The sequence below is a fragment of the Rhea americana genome, unplaced genomic scaffold, assembly GCF_003343005.1.
Source record: "Rhea americana isolate MKP2758 unplaced genomic scaffold, rheAme1 scaffold_165, whole genome shotgun sequence".
Taxonomy (NCBI): Eukaryota; Metazoa; Chordata; class Aves; order Rheiformes; family Rheidae; genus Rhea; species Rhea americana.
The window spans coordinates 797,396-816,899 of record NW_028185761.1 but is presented as its reverse complement, the minus strand read 5'-3'; the positions used below and the strand labels follow the sequence as shown (position 1 = coordinate 816,899).

The window sequence follows — 19,504 nt, the reverse complement described above, 5'->3', positions numbered from 1 at the left end:
TATGTAGGGTTGATTGATTGCTCTGATATCCTGCACTGTAGCACTATGTATGTAAGTATCATTTTATTATCATTCAAGGGAATTGTATTTTAGCATTTGATTTAAAGTTTTGCAGATAGTGATTGGTAACCTGTTTACCTACCCTTGAGGACTGACTATTAAATCTGGGGCAATACAGGAGAGAAGTTATACATTGTACGTACACTCAGCATACACTGTATTCCTTCACTCCCACTCTCAGTAGGAGAGCAAGGACAACCAAGGACAAGAGACAGAAAGGGGATATAAAGGTAAATACCTGAAGCTTGAGAAATTACAAACGTATCAATCTAAAAACATAAGATTCAGGATTCARTGTAGGATACCCCTGACCATTCGCTTAATGTTATCACGAACAGTCAAAGTCACACATCAAACATGATCACAATCCTTTTGCAAGCACTAAGGAAACAAGGGAAAGAATTTTCTTTTGATTTTTTTTAGGCCCTTTTGTTGGGCAAAGAAGATATGCCTCCCAGTGTCCTTGCATATAAAGAAAAAAGAGGTAGGTGATGCAGAGTAGAAGAAATGGGGAAGAGTGTGATGGAAAAAAAAAAAACAATAGAAATGAATGTTTGAGTTCTGCAAYTCTGCTTTTATTCTTCAGAGAGATCATGCAGGTAAAATCATCTCAGATTATCCCTGACTATTCCACAGCAATGGGACTGAATGAGAAAGGGTAAGTTGTAATGGCATCAGCTTTCTCTCCAGGCATGAGTTTCACCTTTGAGGACAGAGTGAATCTTCAGCAAAAACCGCTTTGTCGAGCTTTCAGACTTAAACTTCARACCTTAACTACTGGTCAGTAACACCCTACTAGTGTATGGGTGCGCCAGCAAGATGCAGTGATTTAGGTATTTACTGTATTTCCTAAAGAGGAAAGAATTATGAAGAATCTTCTCATACTGAATGGAGTTCATGGGAAGAGAGATCAGAATAGAGGGAGACTTTCAAGAAAAAGCTTTGAAGAAAAAGAGAAGGAGTCAAAGGATGCCAAATTAATGGGACCTTAAAACTAGATGAATCCCATTGTAGATCACCGTGTCTGAGCTACTTGTCTAGTATGTCTGCATTGTTATCAGGGGAAAAAARCCAAGTATATTGATGGCATGATTCCTTTCATCCTAAAGTAAATGTCTAAGATAGCTCAGGTGCAGATATCTCCATGGTACAGAACTAAAATTAGGAGAAATGCCCACAAGAATGCACAAATCAAGGAAGTATCACAGAGGCTGGCCTTGGGCTTCATCCCAGATGGAGTGTGATCATTGGGTCATGATGTCCAGCTTGTGCACTCTCTCCAGGCGTGGGAGCGTTGATGTTGATCAGAACCTCCTCCTCTTGGTCCATTCTCTCTCCTGACCCAATAGAAACCTTTGTTGTTTGAGATGGCATGTGATCACCTTCTGAAAGGGATCATACAATGTTAGTAGCAGGGGCCAAGACTTAGTCACTTAGGATGTCCTTCCTAGGAATTTGACTCATTTCACATCATTAAGMCATAAAGTAGGCATATGGGAATACATGGCTGTTAAGGGCACAGCTATCTATGTTGAAAGCCTTATGCCCACAAGAAGAGTTGAATTATGACTATTGAAARGCTCTAGGTGTAAATGCCTTGTTGATTTTTCTGCTATTTCCCATGAATTGAGCCAATTAAGTTAATGAAGACCTTCTCTATAGTGAATTGCTAACCAGCTTTACTCCAGTGCAGAAGTTCATTTAAGTGGATGATATATATGCTAAATGCTTTTATATTAGTAGATATGCAGTTTCTGTCGACCAGAAATAACCCAAAGGAGAGCTCYTTTTCGCCTCTGGCTTTGGAAGAGCAGCTTGTGCTCATAAGACAGAGATCAGTACTGTCTTCTGTGACTTGGAGCTTCTATTTAACAGTGAGTGTYCACATATGGTAGTGCTTATACATGGCTTCTCACAGCATGCCCCATAATTAAATCTTTCCTCATGAGAAACTTTTCCTTATCTCTTAGAGTAGGGAAAGCCACAGACAAAACTTTAAAAATCTCTTCTGGGAGAGAGAACAGCCCAATAACACATTCTGCATCTTTAAAAGTCATGGTTGAGAAAAAGTAACATAGCTGAAAGTGCTCCATTGGCTTTTATCCTTGTGAAAAAATTGGATGGAGACTCAGGCTTTAGAGAAATCTATCAGCTTGATATTCTGTACTTAGAGGTTGATAACTAGCCTATATCCAGGCACTTAGGGCTTTCTTCTAGGTCTTCCCTTTTCTAGGAAAGCGTAAATTAAATGAAATTTAAATYGTATGCACTAAAAAACATTATAGCTGCCTTCAGAGATATTGGAAAGAAAAACAACCATACAGCATTCTCATGAGGCATCAGATCCATCCATATGCATGCATGGGTGTGCAGGCACAAATGCTAATCTTGGTCTGGTAACATCCATCTGATCAGGCTCCTCAGTGGATTGAGTGTTTAAACACAGGTGCCTAGTGCTGCTTTAGCCAAAAAAGTGTCCTCTGAAGGGAAACTCTAAAAGGCACTGCTCTACTCTCTGCTGAGCCATCAAAATGGGCCAGCAGCCTCCATTTTCTCTAATTCAAACTATTATACTTCACATAGCTTTTGACTTCCAGCGAGATCATCCTAAATCCACATGCATTTCTCATATCAGTAGGTACCATATTGATGAATAACAGAGCTGCATCCTGTTTCATGTCATGAGATATGGAATTATGTTAGGCAGGAAATATGCATTAAAGGATAGCAACAGTAGGCCACTTGGATTCTTCCAGGCTTGAATTCCAGTTTTATCTCTGTGTTTAGTCCTTTTGGCACACTACACATTGACGTCCAGTGAATCAGTAATACATTGCAGGTAAACACAGTAATACCAAGAGTAAGCACGGCCATAAGTCATAAATTTGCCTGCAGGYTGCTACTATCTCTAGACAGCTCTGCTGCTATTCTCAGTACCTTTTGAATGAGACACTTAAAAATAATATGTATTTTTAACGAAAAAAAAAAAGGACATGTGACACTAAAACCAGCAAAGTGCAGACAAATAACACATAAGCAGACACTAAACAGCAGAGCTACATTGGGACTGTCCTACAGCTACTACCTCGGATCTAGGCCTTTTTGTCAAGGAGTTTTTCAGCTTTCCTCCTTTTGAACTCTGCAATTTCTTCCGCGGGTAACCCATGAGCTCTACACCTGCAGTGAACATGTAGGCCATTAGAGAAAGAACCAGTTCAGTATCATCTACAGTAAAGAACAGACTGTCACGGAGACCAAGTGACATGTAAGTGACCTATGGTGCTAAAAAGGAAAACAAATATTGGGCCTGGTTCAGGTTTTATTTACTCCCATCTTATACCACCTCATCTCCAATTATTGCAAAGGATGAGGTTAGCTGATTTAACTTTAATTTTCCCAAAGTTAAGTGCCTGCTCTGAGACAAACATCTTTTGTAGTCTACATAGTCAGGCGCTTCCAGAGGGCTCTTGATACTTCTTAGACACTTATCCCAGGATGAGATCTGGGCACTTTTTAACCACACCTGAGGCCATATCTGTGAGACAGAACACAATCCAAAACACACCCAGAGATCCAAAACATAATTTCAGAACCACTCTTGCCCATCTCTGTGGAATTATCCACAGAGGAAAGGGCTCTGCATTGAATCACGTCTTCCAAACTGTCACTAGCTGATTTGTTTCCTCTCTGAACATTGCATTTAAGGTTTCTTAGTATAGGCAATAATTTTCTAATCTAATATTCTAGCCATTTTTCTAGAAGCCTCAACTTCCTCAAAAGATCCTGTTTAAATATATCAACCGTAGCAACTGCATTCCCAGTCAGAGAGCCCTGTTCAAAGGGAGATGAGTCACTGGCTTTCTTATCCTTTTTYCCCCCCCAAATCAATCAGATTTTGGGCAAAATTCTTCTTTCTCATTCTCACTGTGCTGTAGCCATGACCAGAAAACAATTTTTTTCTTTATTGTGCTGTTGTGTGAAGGGTTCAGAAATCATTTGAAAAGAAAGCGTTGAATGAAAAACAAAAACCATCTGTCTTGACACCGAGTGATCAAGACTATGAGCTAGAATACGCTTTGATTTCTCCAAGTAAGTCTTCTTACATGTTATATAAAGTTTATTTGTGAAATGTTGTGATGCTATTGTATAATTCCAGCCATGCAAGGACAGCAAAAGTTTTTCAATGTTTGTTGTACAAATTCTTTATTTCTGATTAAAAAATGTATTGACTGAAAAACTTCAAAATGTGGCCTGAGTAGAAATCCTTTCATTTATTTTTCTAAGTAGCAAAGGCAACAGCAGAGATCCTTCACTGATCCTCTCCCATCCCACCAGCGTGCTGTAACACAGACATAATAATCATACAGTTTTGTGGTGGGTAGAATGTTGTCCTAGTAGGTATCTTCTCATCTGCTTCTTTGAGTATCTTTCATTGCTCCTTGCCCATTTCATTTTAAAACAAGAATCTTGATGCTTTCTCCAAGATTGGCCCTCAAGTATGGGAAAAAGAGACAGCTAGAAAAATATCTTCCTACCCCTGGCTGAATTCCCGTTTTTAATGATTTCCCACTTTATTTTGTACTTACTGTTTCTAGTGGTGGTAGACTGGATGCTCTCTGGTCTTTTCTGCACTAACACCTRCTACATGTTTTCCTACAAGAGCAGAGATCTGGGCTTGATGATAACCTTCTTATGTTCTTTTTCTGGGCTGTGGGCTCATGGTTGAAAGTCCTTTGAGAGGATCTGTGTCTTTCTTTGCTGAACTTTATCCCTTTTTTTTTCTTTTTACTTCCAACTGATTTTCCATAGTTTATTTAAAATAGTATTAGAAAGGTAAAGCTCCTAGATACAACCAACTGCTTCCTGGGACAAAATGTTTCTGCTGCTTGAAAGCATTGTGTTCAGTAGTATCCGAGCAAGGGATTTCAGAACCGGGATTACAGATGTTAAAAAAATAGATAACGTATTAGGTCACCCATACTTCTGAAACATGAAATGAATATGATCCAGGCTCTTGTCTTTTTATGAATTTTGTCAGCTGTTGACTATTTCCTGGTACTACATAATTTACCAGTGCCAAATGCATCTGTAATTCAGTTCAGGTTAGGCTCGCATGTGCTCGGCTTGTATAACCTCATATCTTTTCTGCTGTTTTGAACAAGAAGAGTTCTCCATCRGTGCTGACAAATGGATGCCTGTCCCAGAGCACTGCATGATACCAGTTCCAGTATCCTGTATTTATAAACTAATAATTTTGTGCTTTTTCAGTGACTGCTCTCCAGCCCCAGAATTAGTCCTCTGGTATATCCTTAAAGAAACCTCATAGTCTTTCTTCGAAGCTATCTGGCTATGAAATCTTCAAAACAATCTAGACTACAGGTAGACTGTTACTCAGTTGCCCAGCACATTGTTCTTTGCAATCTCATCATCTTTTTTATTTTCACAGAATCACAGAACAGTTGAGGGTGGAAGRGACCTTTAGAGATCATCTGGTCCAACCTCTCTGCTTAAGCAGGGTCRCGTAGAATAAGTTGCACTAGATCCTATCCGGATGGCTTTTAAATATCTCCAGGGATGGAGATTCCACAAGTGCCCTGCRCAATCTGTTCCAGTGCTCCATCATCCTCATAATGAAAAAAGATTTTTTTCTTATTTTCTTTCCTTATGTCCCTAACTCCTCTATTCCCATCCTGATTTGCCATTGCTTCTTGTGGTAGAGTAACAGGCTATTGGGAAAAAGCCTTTTATTTGTCTTCTGTTGGTATAGATGGAGCCCCARTCCACAGGATCTTGAGATGAAGCAATACAAATCTTAACAAGCTACGAGAAAGGAGGAGAAGTAATTCCCATTATGAAACAGATATCTGTCAGGGAAGATGTACTACCTTGTCTTGGAGCAAGGAAGGGACTAAGGAGCCTACTGGACTCCCTACTTTGTTTTCTGTGATGCAGCAGCAGCCTAAAGTTCCCATGTAAAACAAGTGTGGTGCCTGAGATTTGACTGGACCTGGGCAGAAAGAAGGACCTGGAAATTCTCTGGAATGTTAGCCAGCACTGTAGTCTGGACATTAAAGTTGCACTTTTCAAGTATTCTGATACTACTCCTGAACCTCCACCCTATCTCATAAAAATAACATGTGAAAGGGTTTCTAAATTGATTTCTCATAAGCTTTTTAGCTTTGAAAACAGATATACAGGTTTTTAAAAATAGCTTTTTCATTTGATATTATGCATGGCTGGAAGAAGGCAAGGGTGTTAAGAAGCATTTTAGGTACCTCAGCTGAACTACCTTTCTTTTTAATTAAAGTGTTTTGTATCCTGTGTGAACCACATCACCCACAGGATCTGGGTTTTAAGAATAATGTGCATTTTTCTAGACCTCCTTACACGGTTTCAAATGCATGAAAGTGTACACAGATAATGAAAATAAATGAGAATATTTCAATTAATGTGTCCAAGAGGTCTGTAATTGAGATTAAACAGAGAAGCTGATGAATATCAATTAAATTAAAATTAAGTAGGTGTAGTAGTTGTTTTGTTAGTCATGTAGTTGTGGCTTGAGATTCATTTCTAGACAATTGGATGTATTCCTTCAGCAATTTCAGCATTAGCAGAAAGGGTTGTTTTCACAGCTTTTTACTGATCCATTAATATTAATCTAGTCATGTACTTAATTAGATATTCTCCCACATTTTTAAGGTTGCCTGAAATTTATCTCCTAACCTGCATATAGATTCACCCACGTAAACGTCAACGATCATTTGCAGGACCCATCCGGAATGCCAAACTACTGCAAGCATAATGATGGCTTGAAGTAGGGTAATGAATATCCCCAGACGTCTGTGAACAGCTTCATAAGCTACATGATCACAGTTTCACTCCTGAATGCCTACCAGAGCTGGAGAATTGCTTTCACATGCCAAGAAATCTACTCGTGCCAAGGACTGTGCTTGCAGCTAGCTCTGTYTGGCTGATGGATTTTGCAGCATGGAAAATAACAGGAAGTTAGCACTTTTGAGGGGTGTTATCTGCTACCATTACCACAAACAACTGCAGTCAAGGCCTGAAACACCCCATATCTCAAGAGCTATGATTTGTCATAGGCGGTAAGCGGTATTGACCAACTGTGAGTGAGACCAAACCCAGCTGGTTGAGTTGTCCAGGTCCATACGAGTTCCAGAAGATAACTCATAGTGTCAGATACCGCCTGGACGAAGATCCAGAGATCTTTATGAATATGAAATTGTTTTTCTTAGGGTTACTTTGAGCCCTGCTTTTATGTAGCACTTCTGTCCCCAGTGTCTGAACCTCAAGTCCATGGCCCACAGGTTTCCTTTTCCCTAGTGTGGATGTGAGACCAAACAGAATTGTACTTCCTTGTCTTGCCAAGTACCACCTCTCAGCAGGACCACCACAATTACTCATCTGTAGATGTTCAAGCTACTCGTAAAGTAAAACATAGACTGTTTCATTGATACCTAAACAAATGTCATTTTATCTCTTCTGGCAATCTAGCTGACAGATGGAAAAGTATGAAGCCAGATAGCTCAGTTGTGTTCTCTTACACGACACTCACACCGTTACGGAAGGAAATTTYGTGGTGGCAAATGAAAGAGCTTACTCAGAGCGTGCAGCACAAGAAATGTCAACATCCACCCTTGTGTGCATCCAGCGATTTGTGAGCAATAAGCCCTTACAGCTCCTCAGAGCAAATGAGAAAATGTTCAAGYAAAATGCCTCTCGGGGGTGCTGAGCAAATTATGTTAAAAACAGGCCTTAAGTGGTCTCATTTAGATAAGGGGAATGTCCTTTCCTGGGAGTTGAAACTTTCTTCATTAAATCAAATCCCCTTTCCTTACTGTTTAATACTTAATGAGAATAATTCTCTGCGGTAGTCTAAGTCAAGAGTTTGGATACGAAACCAAGCTATGGGCTGAAAATCTCCAGCATATCCCTCAGAGGATAACTGCTAACTTCAGTGAACCATGAGGAATGAGGTGATGAAGAATGCGCCACACAACCTCATGAACCAGAGGAGAAAATCTGCTGCTACTCAATGATCCCCCTAGATGTGAGGGAACAGATCCCACAAGAACTCATTTAAAATAAAGATCTAAGTATAAGATGAGATGAGTTGCTTCAGAATCAGATGAAAAGATAAATAGGGTTTATATAGAGCCTCCTTCCTCAACCCAAAAGCCTTCAGATGAGGAAATTCCCACAGGAGTATATCAGGCAGTGGGCTGAGATCACCGTATTGACCAAAAAATAGTCATAACAGGGGAACAATTTTCAGCCTCTCATAAACTGGCATAAAACTAAGCTAGCAAGAAAAGTCTGAAAAAAACAGGACACCTTGTATGATACCCATCTGATAATAGTACAGGTCTGTGCACAAGTAAGTTCTCTGAATATTTGCTTTGCTTGAAGGTGCAGTTACTTGTTTTTCCCATTTAACTTCTGCAGGGTCCTGCTTTCATTTTGAGCCCCTCACTAGGACAAATTTGGTCTCATAAAGCTGTTCTTCTGTTTTTTTCAGTGAGTATTTCTCATTCATTCAATTGCCGTGTGAGGATCTGTGGGGACATAAATACTGCAAAAGAACCAGTAAGGCCAGGGCTTTAGGGCTRGAACAGAAGATCACTTCCCTCTCTTGCAACATTACTGATGGACTCTTATGAAGCTACACAAGCACACTCACCAACCCCTGATCTTGGGCATGAGGGGCAATAGGAAGCCAGCACAAGGGAGACCCTCTCCTATTTCACCTCTAGGCTTGATGTGTTTTCTATCATTTACTATCCATGTTTAGAAACAGCTTTGACCTGTATAAATCTGATTAATAAGGGGTAGACATTACCAGGAGCCAGATCTCCCCAACTCTTAGAAGACAGGAGAAGAAATGTCAACAGTCAACAGAGGCCCAAATGCAGCTTTTAAATGGTTAAATATAATACTTTCAAGATAGCAGCTTTGGTGCTTTTTTGAGTTCATGGTAAGCCAATTCACTTTGCTAACCTAGCAAAGCTCCTCCAAGTTTCTTTTTTCCTATGACAGATACATCCTTGGTATCAACACACGTTACTCCGTAATAGCTCTTTTCCATCAAACACTACCAATAAATGCTTCCAAGACTAAGAAATGTGATGTCTTTCACAATTATCTTCCAGACGTCTTCTGTCTTCCACTCCGATTGACATTTAAATACCTTGAAAATTACTGCCCAGAATATTGTTATATTCGTGCTACTCCACAAAATCTCTGGGGGCTCCTGAACTTACGTATCTGTCCTGTATAGTTAACCATTATCCACAAAGGGCAATAAATACCCTCTTTTTATTAAGAGGAAATGAGGCACAAGTTAGAGTAAGATTACTCAGAAAGTCAGAGGCAAAGCAAAAACAGACCCTGTTTGCTGTCMGACATTTCTCTCTGAGCTAGTCACTGTACGTTCTCTTTATAGTCAATGAAACAGGTATCTTTTAAAGAGTGATTCATCTCTTAACATAGAAATCTAAGTAGGCCAGTCTAATCACACCCTACGAGAGGGTATTTTTCTYTGTTGACTATAAAGGGAATCAAGGTTCACTAGCTGTAATATGGGTCACGACATTGTACTTGCCGAACAAATCCCATCCCACTCCCGTGATTGATGTCCTGGCCCCAGCATCCTTTTCAGGCATACAGCATATGACAGCTGAGAGACTACATCAAGGAATATTCAGTTTGTAAAGCCAACCATTGCAAAGCTACAAAATGGCTTAATGAATTTTGTGTGCGCAACCTTTGCTCACCTCCACCTGTGTACAGACAACACCATTAAGTCTTTAATTATACAGCTGTGCCATGTGTAAAACACAGAATCTCCTACTTGTTCTGTTCAGGTAACACCATTACAGGGAAAATTCAGGTTTATATAGTGAATGAGGCTGGTGTTCCCTGGAGGAGCTTGGTGGAAGGAGAGAAAAATCTGAGTGTCATCCATATCATGATGGCACTATRGGCCTAAAAGTGTGTCTGCCTGTGTGTCTCCCAAATGAACGCAGACATTCAGAAGGAACTCCATAATGCTCCACCTCCAAGGGACTATGGCGGGGTGAGGGATAGTATGTTTCCATGCTACTTCTTGGGAACTGTACTTAAGGAGAAAAGATGAAACAGCTGTACCACTTTGGAGTCTCAGTACTATGTCTGAAGAAATCTAAGTYACCTAAGAAAAATGATGTGGATTTGCAAATATACCATAGAAAGACAGCAGTTCAACCTGTGAAATCCAACAGTGACCTTTTAATTACTATATTGAACCAGTGTTGAAGACACACTTACCCTGGCTTTATCTCTGGAGGTTTAGGTAAYGGCTTCAGAAAGCCTTTTTTCCCAACTAGCCAATATGTATCTTCTACTCCTTTTCCCTAAAATGGAAAAGAATGTTAGATAAAAAGAGCTTGTTGACCACCTTCTGCTGGTCACTGACCACTTCATCACTGGGCTTCTGAGGTCTTAATATAGGAATTGAGGAAGAACAAAGCTGGGAATTTTGATGTCTCCTTTACAATGTTTCAGGGATGATCTGAGTTTCACTGTCCTAAAAGAAGAGGYATTATTCATGCTGCCAAATGACTCTTGTTGACTTGAAGTGAGAAATGAGATACTATAGGTTCTCTAATCATCTTGTTTGGCATCATCATTAATYGAGAGGTTTTACAACTGCTGGATTGAGTATCACAATATCTGCTTCATCTCTTTACACTGATAAATTTAGCTTTTTAAGGTGGCATGCATCTGATGAAATGTAAACATCTATATCAAGTTCAATCACCCTTGACTCCTTTTGGTGCCAATGGAAGAAAAYAGACACTTCTAGGGTATGATTCATCTTCATATAAGCTGGACATTGAAAGTAAGTAAGGCTAAGAATTACCTAAAGTGCCCATTTATCTTCACAGACTTTTTAAAGGTTTCTTTCCATTGACTARACTTGGAATGACTCCCTCAGATGCRGAGATCTCCACTGTAGACATATAAACTAGGTAAGATGATTCCATTTTGATGGCAGACTGCTGAGAGATGTAGGGCCACATTCAGACCACTTATTGTAGGTGTTTAAAGGAAGCAAATCTCTGACTTCTCTCTATCGACAGTACAAGGGGAGAAACAGTACTTTGAACTACTTAGTGTTGTCCTGTCTTTGAACACTATGAAAAGCACTGGCCTCTGCAACAGGTGGAATAAATAGAGTCCTAAATATCAGGCATATTTCTGTCTGGAAAAAAAATAGGCAAATGCTAAGAGATCCTCTTTTGTTATTGTAAGTCGTCATTTCATGTAGTGAGAGGTTTATGAAGGAGATAGTTCACTTTGCTTTGTCTGTTATGGGAATGTTAAGTAGAATTAGCATAATGAAACTGAAATATCTATAGTATGAGTATCTTTAACTGAGCAAGTCATCCAGGTACCCTTTGTAATTAAGGGAAAGAAGGTAGCAGCTACTTTTTAGCTGTATTCCTTTAACCTGTTCTGAATGCCCACCTCAGTAAAATGCTATAACTGTACCTACAGCTCTCCCCAACTACACAGGAACTATAGACAATTCAGTCAGGTGGAGATGTACATTATAGAAACACTGACTTTGTATCAGATGAATCCTAGCCTTGGTATTTCTCTTTTCAGCCAAGTCCTTTATAATTTTGTGAATCTCCTGTCATTACATAATGCCTCAGAAAAAGTTATGGTTTGGAGCCATGCATTATTCTAAATTATATCCCCTCTTTCCATTGTTATTTATCAGTCTTAAGAGGTAAAACAAGCCCTTTCTGAATGACTAATGCAGTTGCCTCATACACCCAACATTCCTCTTTCTTTCTGCCAGTATTTTACATTTCTCTTACAATCACTGAAAGACCAGTAAATTCTACTAATGACCTATTTCTGGTACTTTACCCTCCCTGAGCAAGGCCTGACTTACGTGAGCAATCCTATTGTAATCAGTGACTCTTTCTTTGCTTGCAAGTAACTCAACGATGATGTGAAAATGAGAGAAATGGTGACAGAACTGGGCTTTACTAAACAGGCAAACTTCAATGTCATGCAGAGCTCTGTCTGCAGGGCAGTAATTGTATTTCAACTGGAAAGAATTGGTGCATCTCCCCCAGAATTAGTGGATGCTGTTAATTTATCTTAGCTGAGAATCCATCCCATGGGATTTCCCACTGGCAGGACCTCCCACCAGTGAGCAGAGTTGAATGCCAAAGCAGCAGTGGCATTTCATGAGAAATTGGACCTTAAGGGCCTGAAAACTTCTTGGACAGAGCTCCAAAGTGAAGTAAGGAGCTGTGCTTATATCTGTGATCCAAGGTTCAGATAAAGTCTCCCAGAAAAACTTCAGAAACAAAGACAAGGAAAAAAAAATCACTCAGGAAAAGACATTTTTGTTTTCACTTACCCATTCTATCAGGAATCTACTCATAACAGAGGGTTTCAAATCAAGGTGGCATTGTTGCATGCCTTCCTTTCCTTATCAGTCTTTTCAAGACCTTTTTTTTGCTTCTAACCCAGGAAAAAAATGTTAGATTCAGCACATATGGCTGATCATTTGATCCCATGGATTTTTCCATGGTGCTTCAAGAATTACCTTATGTATTCAAATAAYGAATGGGGACAATTTGGGAAGGACTGGAAGGAAGAGTGGTGAATGAAGGCCAAACAATAACTTAATATTAAAATTTCTTAAGCAAGAAAGTTCCTTCTGAAACATTTCCCACAGCCCTGGCTTTCTTACCTTCAGTTCTGTTTTTCCCCTAGGTATGATTTCATAGCCTTCATTTAGAGTCCGAAGTGTATCCACTGTATTTTGGCTGACATGAATTCTATAAGCTGAGAGTGGAAAGCAAAACAGCTGGATTATTATACTGTATATACASAGCAAATTCCCCACTGCTTCATCCTGGCAAGGAGAAAACTGCTCCAAGGCATGCAGGAGCATAGCTGTTGTAGCTGTGTGGTGCTCTTCTATTAAAAGTATAATGGTGATTGGTTGGATCCTTCCAGATAAATCTGTAAAAAGCATGAAGTGAGATAAGATTTGCATTGGGGACTCTCTGCAGAAGGATGCCAAATAGAGTAACATGCTGAGCATGGAAATTCTGGCTCTTAATAAAGACAGTGAATGGTGTTAGAGCAACGCTGCTGGCTGGAATCAAGGATGTCATTTTTAATATCTATTGCAACAGCTTAACTAAGCAGTGAGGAAGAAAGGTGAAGCATTCAGTGAAAGTCCTGGTCCAGGCACCTAAATATCTTGGTCCAGTCCTGTTTCCCATGAACAATCATCTGAAAAGCAGCTGTTGAGACATACAGGAGAAGGAATTTGCACAGGGACATGATGAGAATGTGGTTCTGTATCATCTTTCAAATGTACCACACTTCCATTTTCTTCTCCCTTGAAGGATCTGGGATGAACAAATTAAATTTTTGCAGAATGATCAGAAAGAAGAACAGCAGTTCAAATATGCAGAGGAGGACCACACAGTTTTGAGCTACATTTCCGGAGACACTAACCTACAATCTTCCTATTACTGTGTATCCTTTTATATTTCTATTATTATGAAAGAGCAATTTTGTATCTGTAATGCTCCTGATATTTCCACTTTCAGTGGGACTTCACATTTCCAGGGATCTAAACCTTGAGAACCTTCAAACATCTCTCTTGCCATTAGGAATCTACCATCAAAGTATTCCTCTCCACAGTTTTCTAAATTCAATACCTGCCTCCTAAATTAAGTCATGTTAATCACAAGAAAGACTATCTTTCTTGATTAATGATTAGTCTAATTGTTAGTCTAATCAATCTAATTGAAATCATTGGAGCTAGAAATGTGAGAGTTATATGACAAATTGAAAAAAGTTCCAATGTGGTCTATATACTACAACATATTTCTGGTCTGACAAGTTCTCAATATCTTAATTTTAAATAGCACAGACTTCCTGCGACTTGTGAGCTAGACATATTGGCCCACCTCTCAGAGTTGTTAAAAATGTCAAGAAGGAGGCCAGAGAAGAGCAAAGGTTAAAATATGAGACATATCGTCTTTAGAAATCTCCTTGTACTGAAGGCTTKAACGTCAAAAGCGTATTCAAACCTCTCTTGTTGATAAGGCTTTAGGATTAATAYCACCTAGGGCTCTAACAGATGGTTAGAAAATCTTAGAAAAAGTTAGAAATGAGCAAATTAGAAAATCTTGCAGGACAGCTAAAGACACTGCTGTCCCTAATTGCCTGCTGTGTCATCCACAGATTAGCCACTAGCCACTATGGTTTATAGATCCATGTGTTAGCCTAAGACACCAATACAAGGTAGATCTATGCTCACAGAGGACTGAAATGCAGGTAAATGTTCCTTTCTCATCACCTCTTTTTATATGTCTAGGGGCCTCCAGCCAAGGGACAGTAAGAGATGGTACTGTCTTACCTTCTGCAGCTATGGGCTCTGTAAGTTGAGGCTTGGCTTTTCCAACCAGAAGACTCAGGAAATAGAGATAAGAACTTGAGGGGAAAAATAGCATGACCCTCAACCCATGAAGAAAGACATCAAGAAGCCCAAAGGAGAAGGGAAGCTTAAGRATTTTATTAGGACCTGACAACATTTGTTCATAGGGTTGCTATWKCTAATGAGTGAATCCATCASAAACTACACCAATAAGCCCTGAACACTGAGGTGCACCATCTTCTGTGGTCTACTTTTCTCTCTCTGATTCCAACAGCATGATGGAAGCAGTGCCCACGTGTCCTTCACCCCTTGCCTTATACCAGCCGTGACTGGTACATTATAATGTTGTGCAGGAACTAAGGGACCTCTGCACTGACCTGTCTGAAAGTATGAYGTAACTAGCAGCCCTTGTGTAGGAGAAATCTAGGGCAAGATCCACATTAATTTTGATTAATGAGTTCTAAATCAGAGGACTGTAATTGCCATGCAGAGTGTGAGTCAACACTGAGTCAGTCTGTTTGCAGATCCCATATCACAGGACCAGGCTGAATGTTTGCTTGAGAGACTTCATGGAAAAGAGAAGCAAAACTGAATGACCTCCTTGTCTTAAAGACYGGTGTATGAGGGCAAAACTCACGCCTACTGCCTAGGCAGCTTTTAATTTTAATCTTTAGACTTGCCCTTTCACCACKGCTGTTTCCATTGCAATGTCTCTAWCTAAAGACATACAGCTCTTCACCCTTCTGGAGAAATCTGCTAACAACCCACCCCCACGTGCTGTTACAGATACTCACGCAGGCCCGTAGACTCCATCCGCGATGCCGTGTTCACCGTGTCCCCGAAGAGGCAGTACCGTGGCATGGTAAGACCTACCACGCCTGCCACACAAGGCCCTGGAAAGAGTCATCGTTTGTATAACCCGAACAATGGTACTGCGCAAATCAAGGACCTCACTGATAGACAAATCTGATTTGCTCCTCTGATATTCAAAAACTACTTCGGAATACAGAAAAAAGGATCTTTAAAGATTTTACTGGCTTTGGTGCTTGCTACAAGCCACTGAAGATTACATAAACGGGTTGCAYAGTGGGTTTTATGCCTAATAGACAAAGGTCGTATGTGGAAAGACTTTGATTGACTCTCATCTGGGAGAAATTCATTCACAGTCAGCAGAAGCTCAAAAACTATTGAAATCTCTTCTTAATCAGCTGGCTCTGACCTGCTTTTCCACCTAGGAAAACTGAAGTTCATMTCCTGTGACATGCCCTGTGTCCCTGTGAAATAGTGTTTAAAGTCAGCATTGGATCTCAAAAGATGCTGGCAGCACACTGGACCACCCTGTGTCCCCTCCTTGGAAAGGAAGACATCATAAGCTTGCCTGTCTGGCCAAATATTGTTTATTTTTCCTCTCTCTCATGCTTTAGTTAAGATCTACTCCCTTCCAAAGTAGCTCCCAAAGAACTAGTGCCAAGTTCTCAGGGAGAGGTATGCATGCAGGATTCACACGAAAACGCACACACACAGCTCAAATTTAAAATGTGACAGCCAAACAGCACAAACAACTGTCATCCGAGGCACTGGGATCAGCAAATGTTTGGACTGTGTTCTGAAGGATTAGATGCTAAATTTCATCACCTACATATCAAAAGGTCCGGCTTGCAAAATAAATGCCAAAAAAATGCAAAAAAAGAAGAAAGAAAGAAAGAAAGAAAAGAAAAGAAAAGAAAAGAAAAGAAAAGAAAAGAAAAGAAAAGAAAAGAAAAGAAAAGAAAAGAAAAGAAAAGAAAAGAAAAGAAAAGAAGGAAAGGAAAAAACAGAAAATAGAGTGCTTTCAGATATGTAAAGAGAGGATTTCCTGTAGAGAAAAGACAAGATTCTTTGTATTTTCCATTGAATGCTTTTATGCCATAAGTCTTTTAGGGCTCTGCATGTAGCTCTTCAACTCATTGATTTTTCTAGGTTAAGATTTAGCAAAACTGATCTCTAGGAAATCTTTTCCCATGAAAGATTGCAAGAGATATGGATGTAGTATATTAGCAACAGTATTTGAAAGTACACTATAGATAAGAAAAGATTTTTGATAACACAAAATGTTGTATATTGTTATTTTTAAATAATTGTAGCCTAATAATTTTTTAATAGTTGCAATTGTAATAATTATTTTATAATAATTGTAGCCTAATAATTTAGATGTGATCAGTTATTCATTTGCTGCTGAATATTGATGACAATATAACAAACCAACAATTTCTCTACGATTTTAACCTTAGTCACAAAACTGATTCTTCATAGTTTTCAGATGTATCTTAAAGTCAATGAAACTCTGTTAAGGCACATACATGCACACATGTATTTTAGCTCTCAGTCTAACCCATTTATTCACTTGAATAAAAAGCACTTTGAAATACACCATTCTTGCAAAGCTGAAAAACATAGAGAACTTTACAAGTGCTCCTTTTTGCTGTAACTCTCGAAGAGTCATTTCTGAGAAGTCAAAGCAGCACTATTTTAACCTAATTTATAGAGGATGTAAACTAGAGGTAAAACCAGTTTTAACTCCTGCCTGAYGAGGCACAACTTGCTTAAAGTTTAAGAAAAGAAGAGGAAGACTACCGTACCAATACCAAAAGTGTTGCAAGCACTTGAACAGCTTATGCGACCCGAACGTAGCATGTGGGGAACACTGGCAGTTAGGAGAACCTCATTTAATGGCTTTACCGCCACGAACACGCTGTGCAGCTTCGGGTAAGCCACTGCATGGCCAAGTCCCTTCTAATTTAATTTCCGTCTTTTTTATACTCTTTGCTTTGGTTCAAGCTCTTCAGGAGAGGAAATAAGCATTAAAGGAAGGTTTGCAGGGTCTAGTTTTGACAGTCTATAGGYACCTCTATAATACAGGTGAAAAAGGGACTGTCGATACTACTAGGTCAAGGACTTAAGGCTTACGGAACTGATCATTAATGTGGGCTCATCAGTGTGGCTTATGCATAAATAAAGGGTCTTTCTGGAGGTCTTTTAATGCATACTTCAGTAAGGTCTTTTTCTGAGAGAACATTCACTCACATAGCATAGGCTTGCTTTATTTTGCGATAATAACATGATTGCAGCACTCAGAAATCTCGGTAACGATCAGAGCTCCTTCCGAGCTATGCGCTGTAAGGACACAAATAAATGGTTCTTATGGAAAAAAAGCAACCCTCACTGCACAGGGAATTTATTCTATTTTAAGAAGCATAAATTCAGGTAGCTGAGCTCCCACTGCAGCCAGTGGAGACCAAGTCAGTGCAGTCAATGGAGCCATAAGGGACTTTCAGCTCTCCTTAAAGCACACTCCTGCAGCTGAAATGGCTCTCCAGGGTCTTACCATATCTGCYGGATCTCCACTGACTACACAGGGAGCACAGGTCCCTGACACTCCTACAAACACCTCCACATGGAAGCCTAAATCTAAGTTTCCTAATCTGTCAAGTCAATCATCTAATCATTTCTGTGAACCTCACAACCTCAGAGAGGTAAGATTTTTAGGGTTTTCTAGAGCATCCCTTCCAAGCTCACCTTTCAGTTGCAGAAAGTTATTATTCAGTTCAAAATCACTCTTAAAAATCTAAGGATGACTAAAGGATTGCTCTTCATCGAATGTGTCTAAGAGTTAATTCATTTGCTGCTTTCGCTGCCTGTGTGTGTTCCCCCATGTCTAGACAGCCTCAATAAGGGCTAACAAAAAAACTTCMAGAGATAAATCTCCCACAGTAACAACTTCCAGAGGAAAACAGAGACTCTGCGATGAGAACGTTTTGGCCTACTTGTTTAATTATACAGGTTCTCTAGTTTGTTTTTAAATGTTTTTTTTTTGCCAGGGGTTACAGTTAACGAGCCATGCTGGCTAAACCTCTGCAAGAGCCATCAGCGATGCTGTGGAGGTTAATAAGCTCGACCGAAGCGTGGGGCTGCCTGCCAGAGATCCTGACTGATAAACAGGGCCAGCTAAGCCTCCACGGGAAAGCTTGTCTTCYCGCTGCTGCTCTCCCCCACCATCCAGCTCCAGCCCAGATATGGCCAGTGTGGAAGCAGCTGAGTCAGCTGAGTTTCTCTGGACTGACAGTCAAGTAGAGAAAAGAGAGCCAAGAATCCTAAGCGCATTTGAAAAAAGGGAAAAACAGACAACTGACCTTCTCACCGCCCTTGTCTTACCCACGCATTGACACAAGCGGGCTGTGAGCACCGCCAGCAGAAGGTCCCAGCTCTCTGTCAGAGTGGGAGCGGACATAATGGCCCAGGAGGGACAGAGATGAGGCAGTCCACACCACAGTGGCATTTTATGAACTTTCAGGAAAAGGACTGCAAGATTTTTTTCAGCACCAGCTTCCAAAAGGCAGTGGGACCACAAAAATGATGGTTCACACCCATTCTCCATCCTTTCCAAGCTGGCGAAAATGTTAGCCAAGCCCTCTTCTCCCCATGTGTTTCTTTGTGATGCTAGTGATTCCCTCTTCGGGTTTCTTTCCTCAGGAGCAATGGGGTTTCAGGTTAATCAAACTCTGCTTTCAGCGCAGCTGATCAGAGCATCTATTTCTTTCTGCTCCCATGACAGAAGAACATTGCAAAATCTGCCCAAAACGAGATCTGGCTCCTGGTTCTTTAAAAAGAAAACACCAACTACTTCCCCTCTTTGTCTCATATCCTGCACAATAGCTCACGGCAAAATTGCTTTCCAAACACACAAACTTCATTAAAAAAACCCMAAAAACATAGCTAACTCCCTATACACATCACCTAGGGACAGATTTTTGGCTGGGTGCATGGAAGGCACATTGCAAAACCGCTGTCAACAGGCAGCAGAAGATGCTGCACACTGAATTCTTCTCTTTCTGTGTTGAAAATGTGCTGCTAGTGCTCCAGAGGCTCCTGCTCTGGGAAAGACAAGTTGGGGCCGTACTCTTGTCTGATTGCTACCAGAAT

The 19,504-nt window shown here is 40.2% G+C and overlaps 1 protein-coding gene across 1 annotated transcript in view; it reads right to left on the bottom strand.

Annotated features, from left to right (window-relative positions):
- The window catches only part of GUCY2F (guanylate cyclase 2F, retinal), a 49,565-nt gene that overhangs the window by 1,430 nt on the left and 28,631 nt on the right, over positions 1 to 19,504 (bottom strand). Inside the window, exons 15-17 of the mRNA XM_085300570.1 lie at positions 15,340 to 15,438; positions 12,839 to 12,933; positions 10,387 to 10,472 (exon numbers count right to left, since the gene is read on the bottom strand). Coding sequence (XP_085156696.1) covers positions 10,387 to 10,472; positions 12,839 to 12,933; positions 15,340 to 15,438 — 280 coding nt within the window. The remainder of the gene's footprint in view (positions 1 to 10,386; positions 10,473 to 12,838; positions 12,934 to 15,339; positions 15,439 to 19,504) is intronic.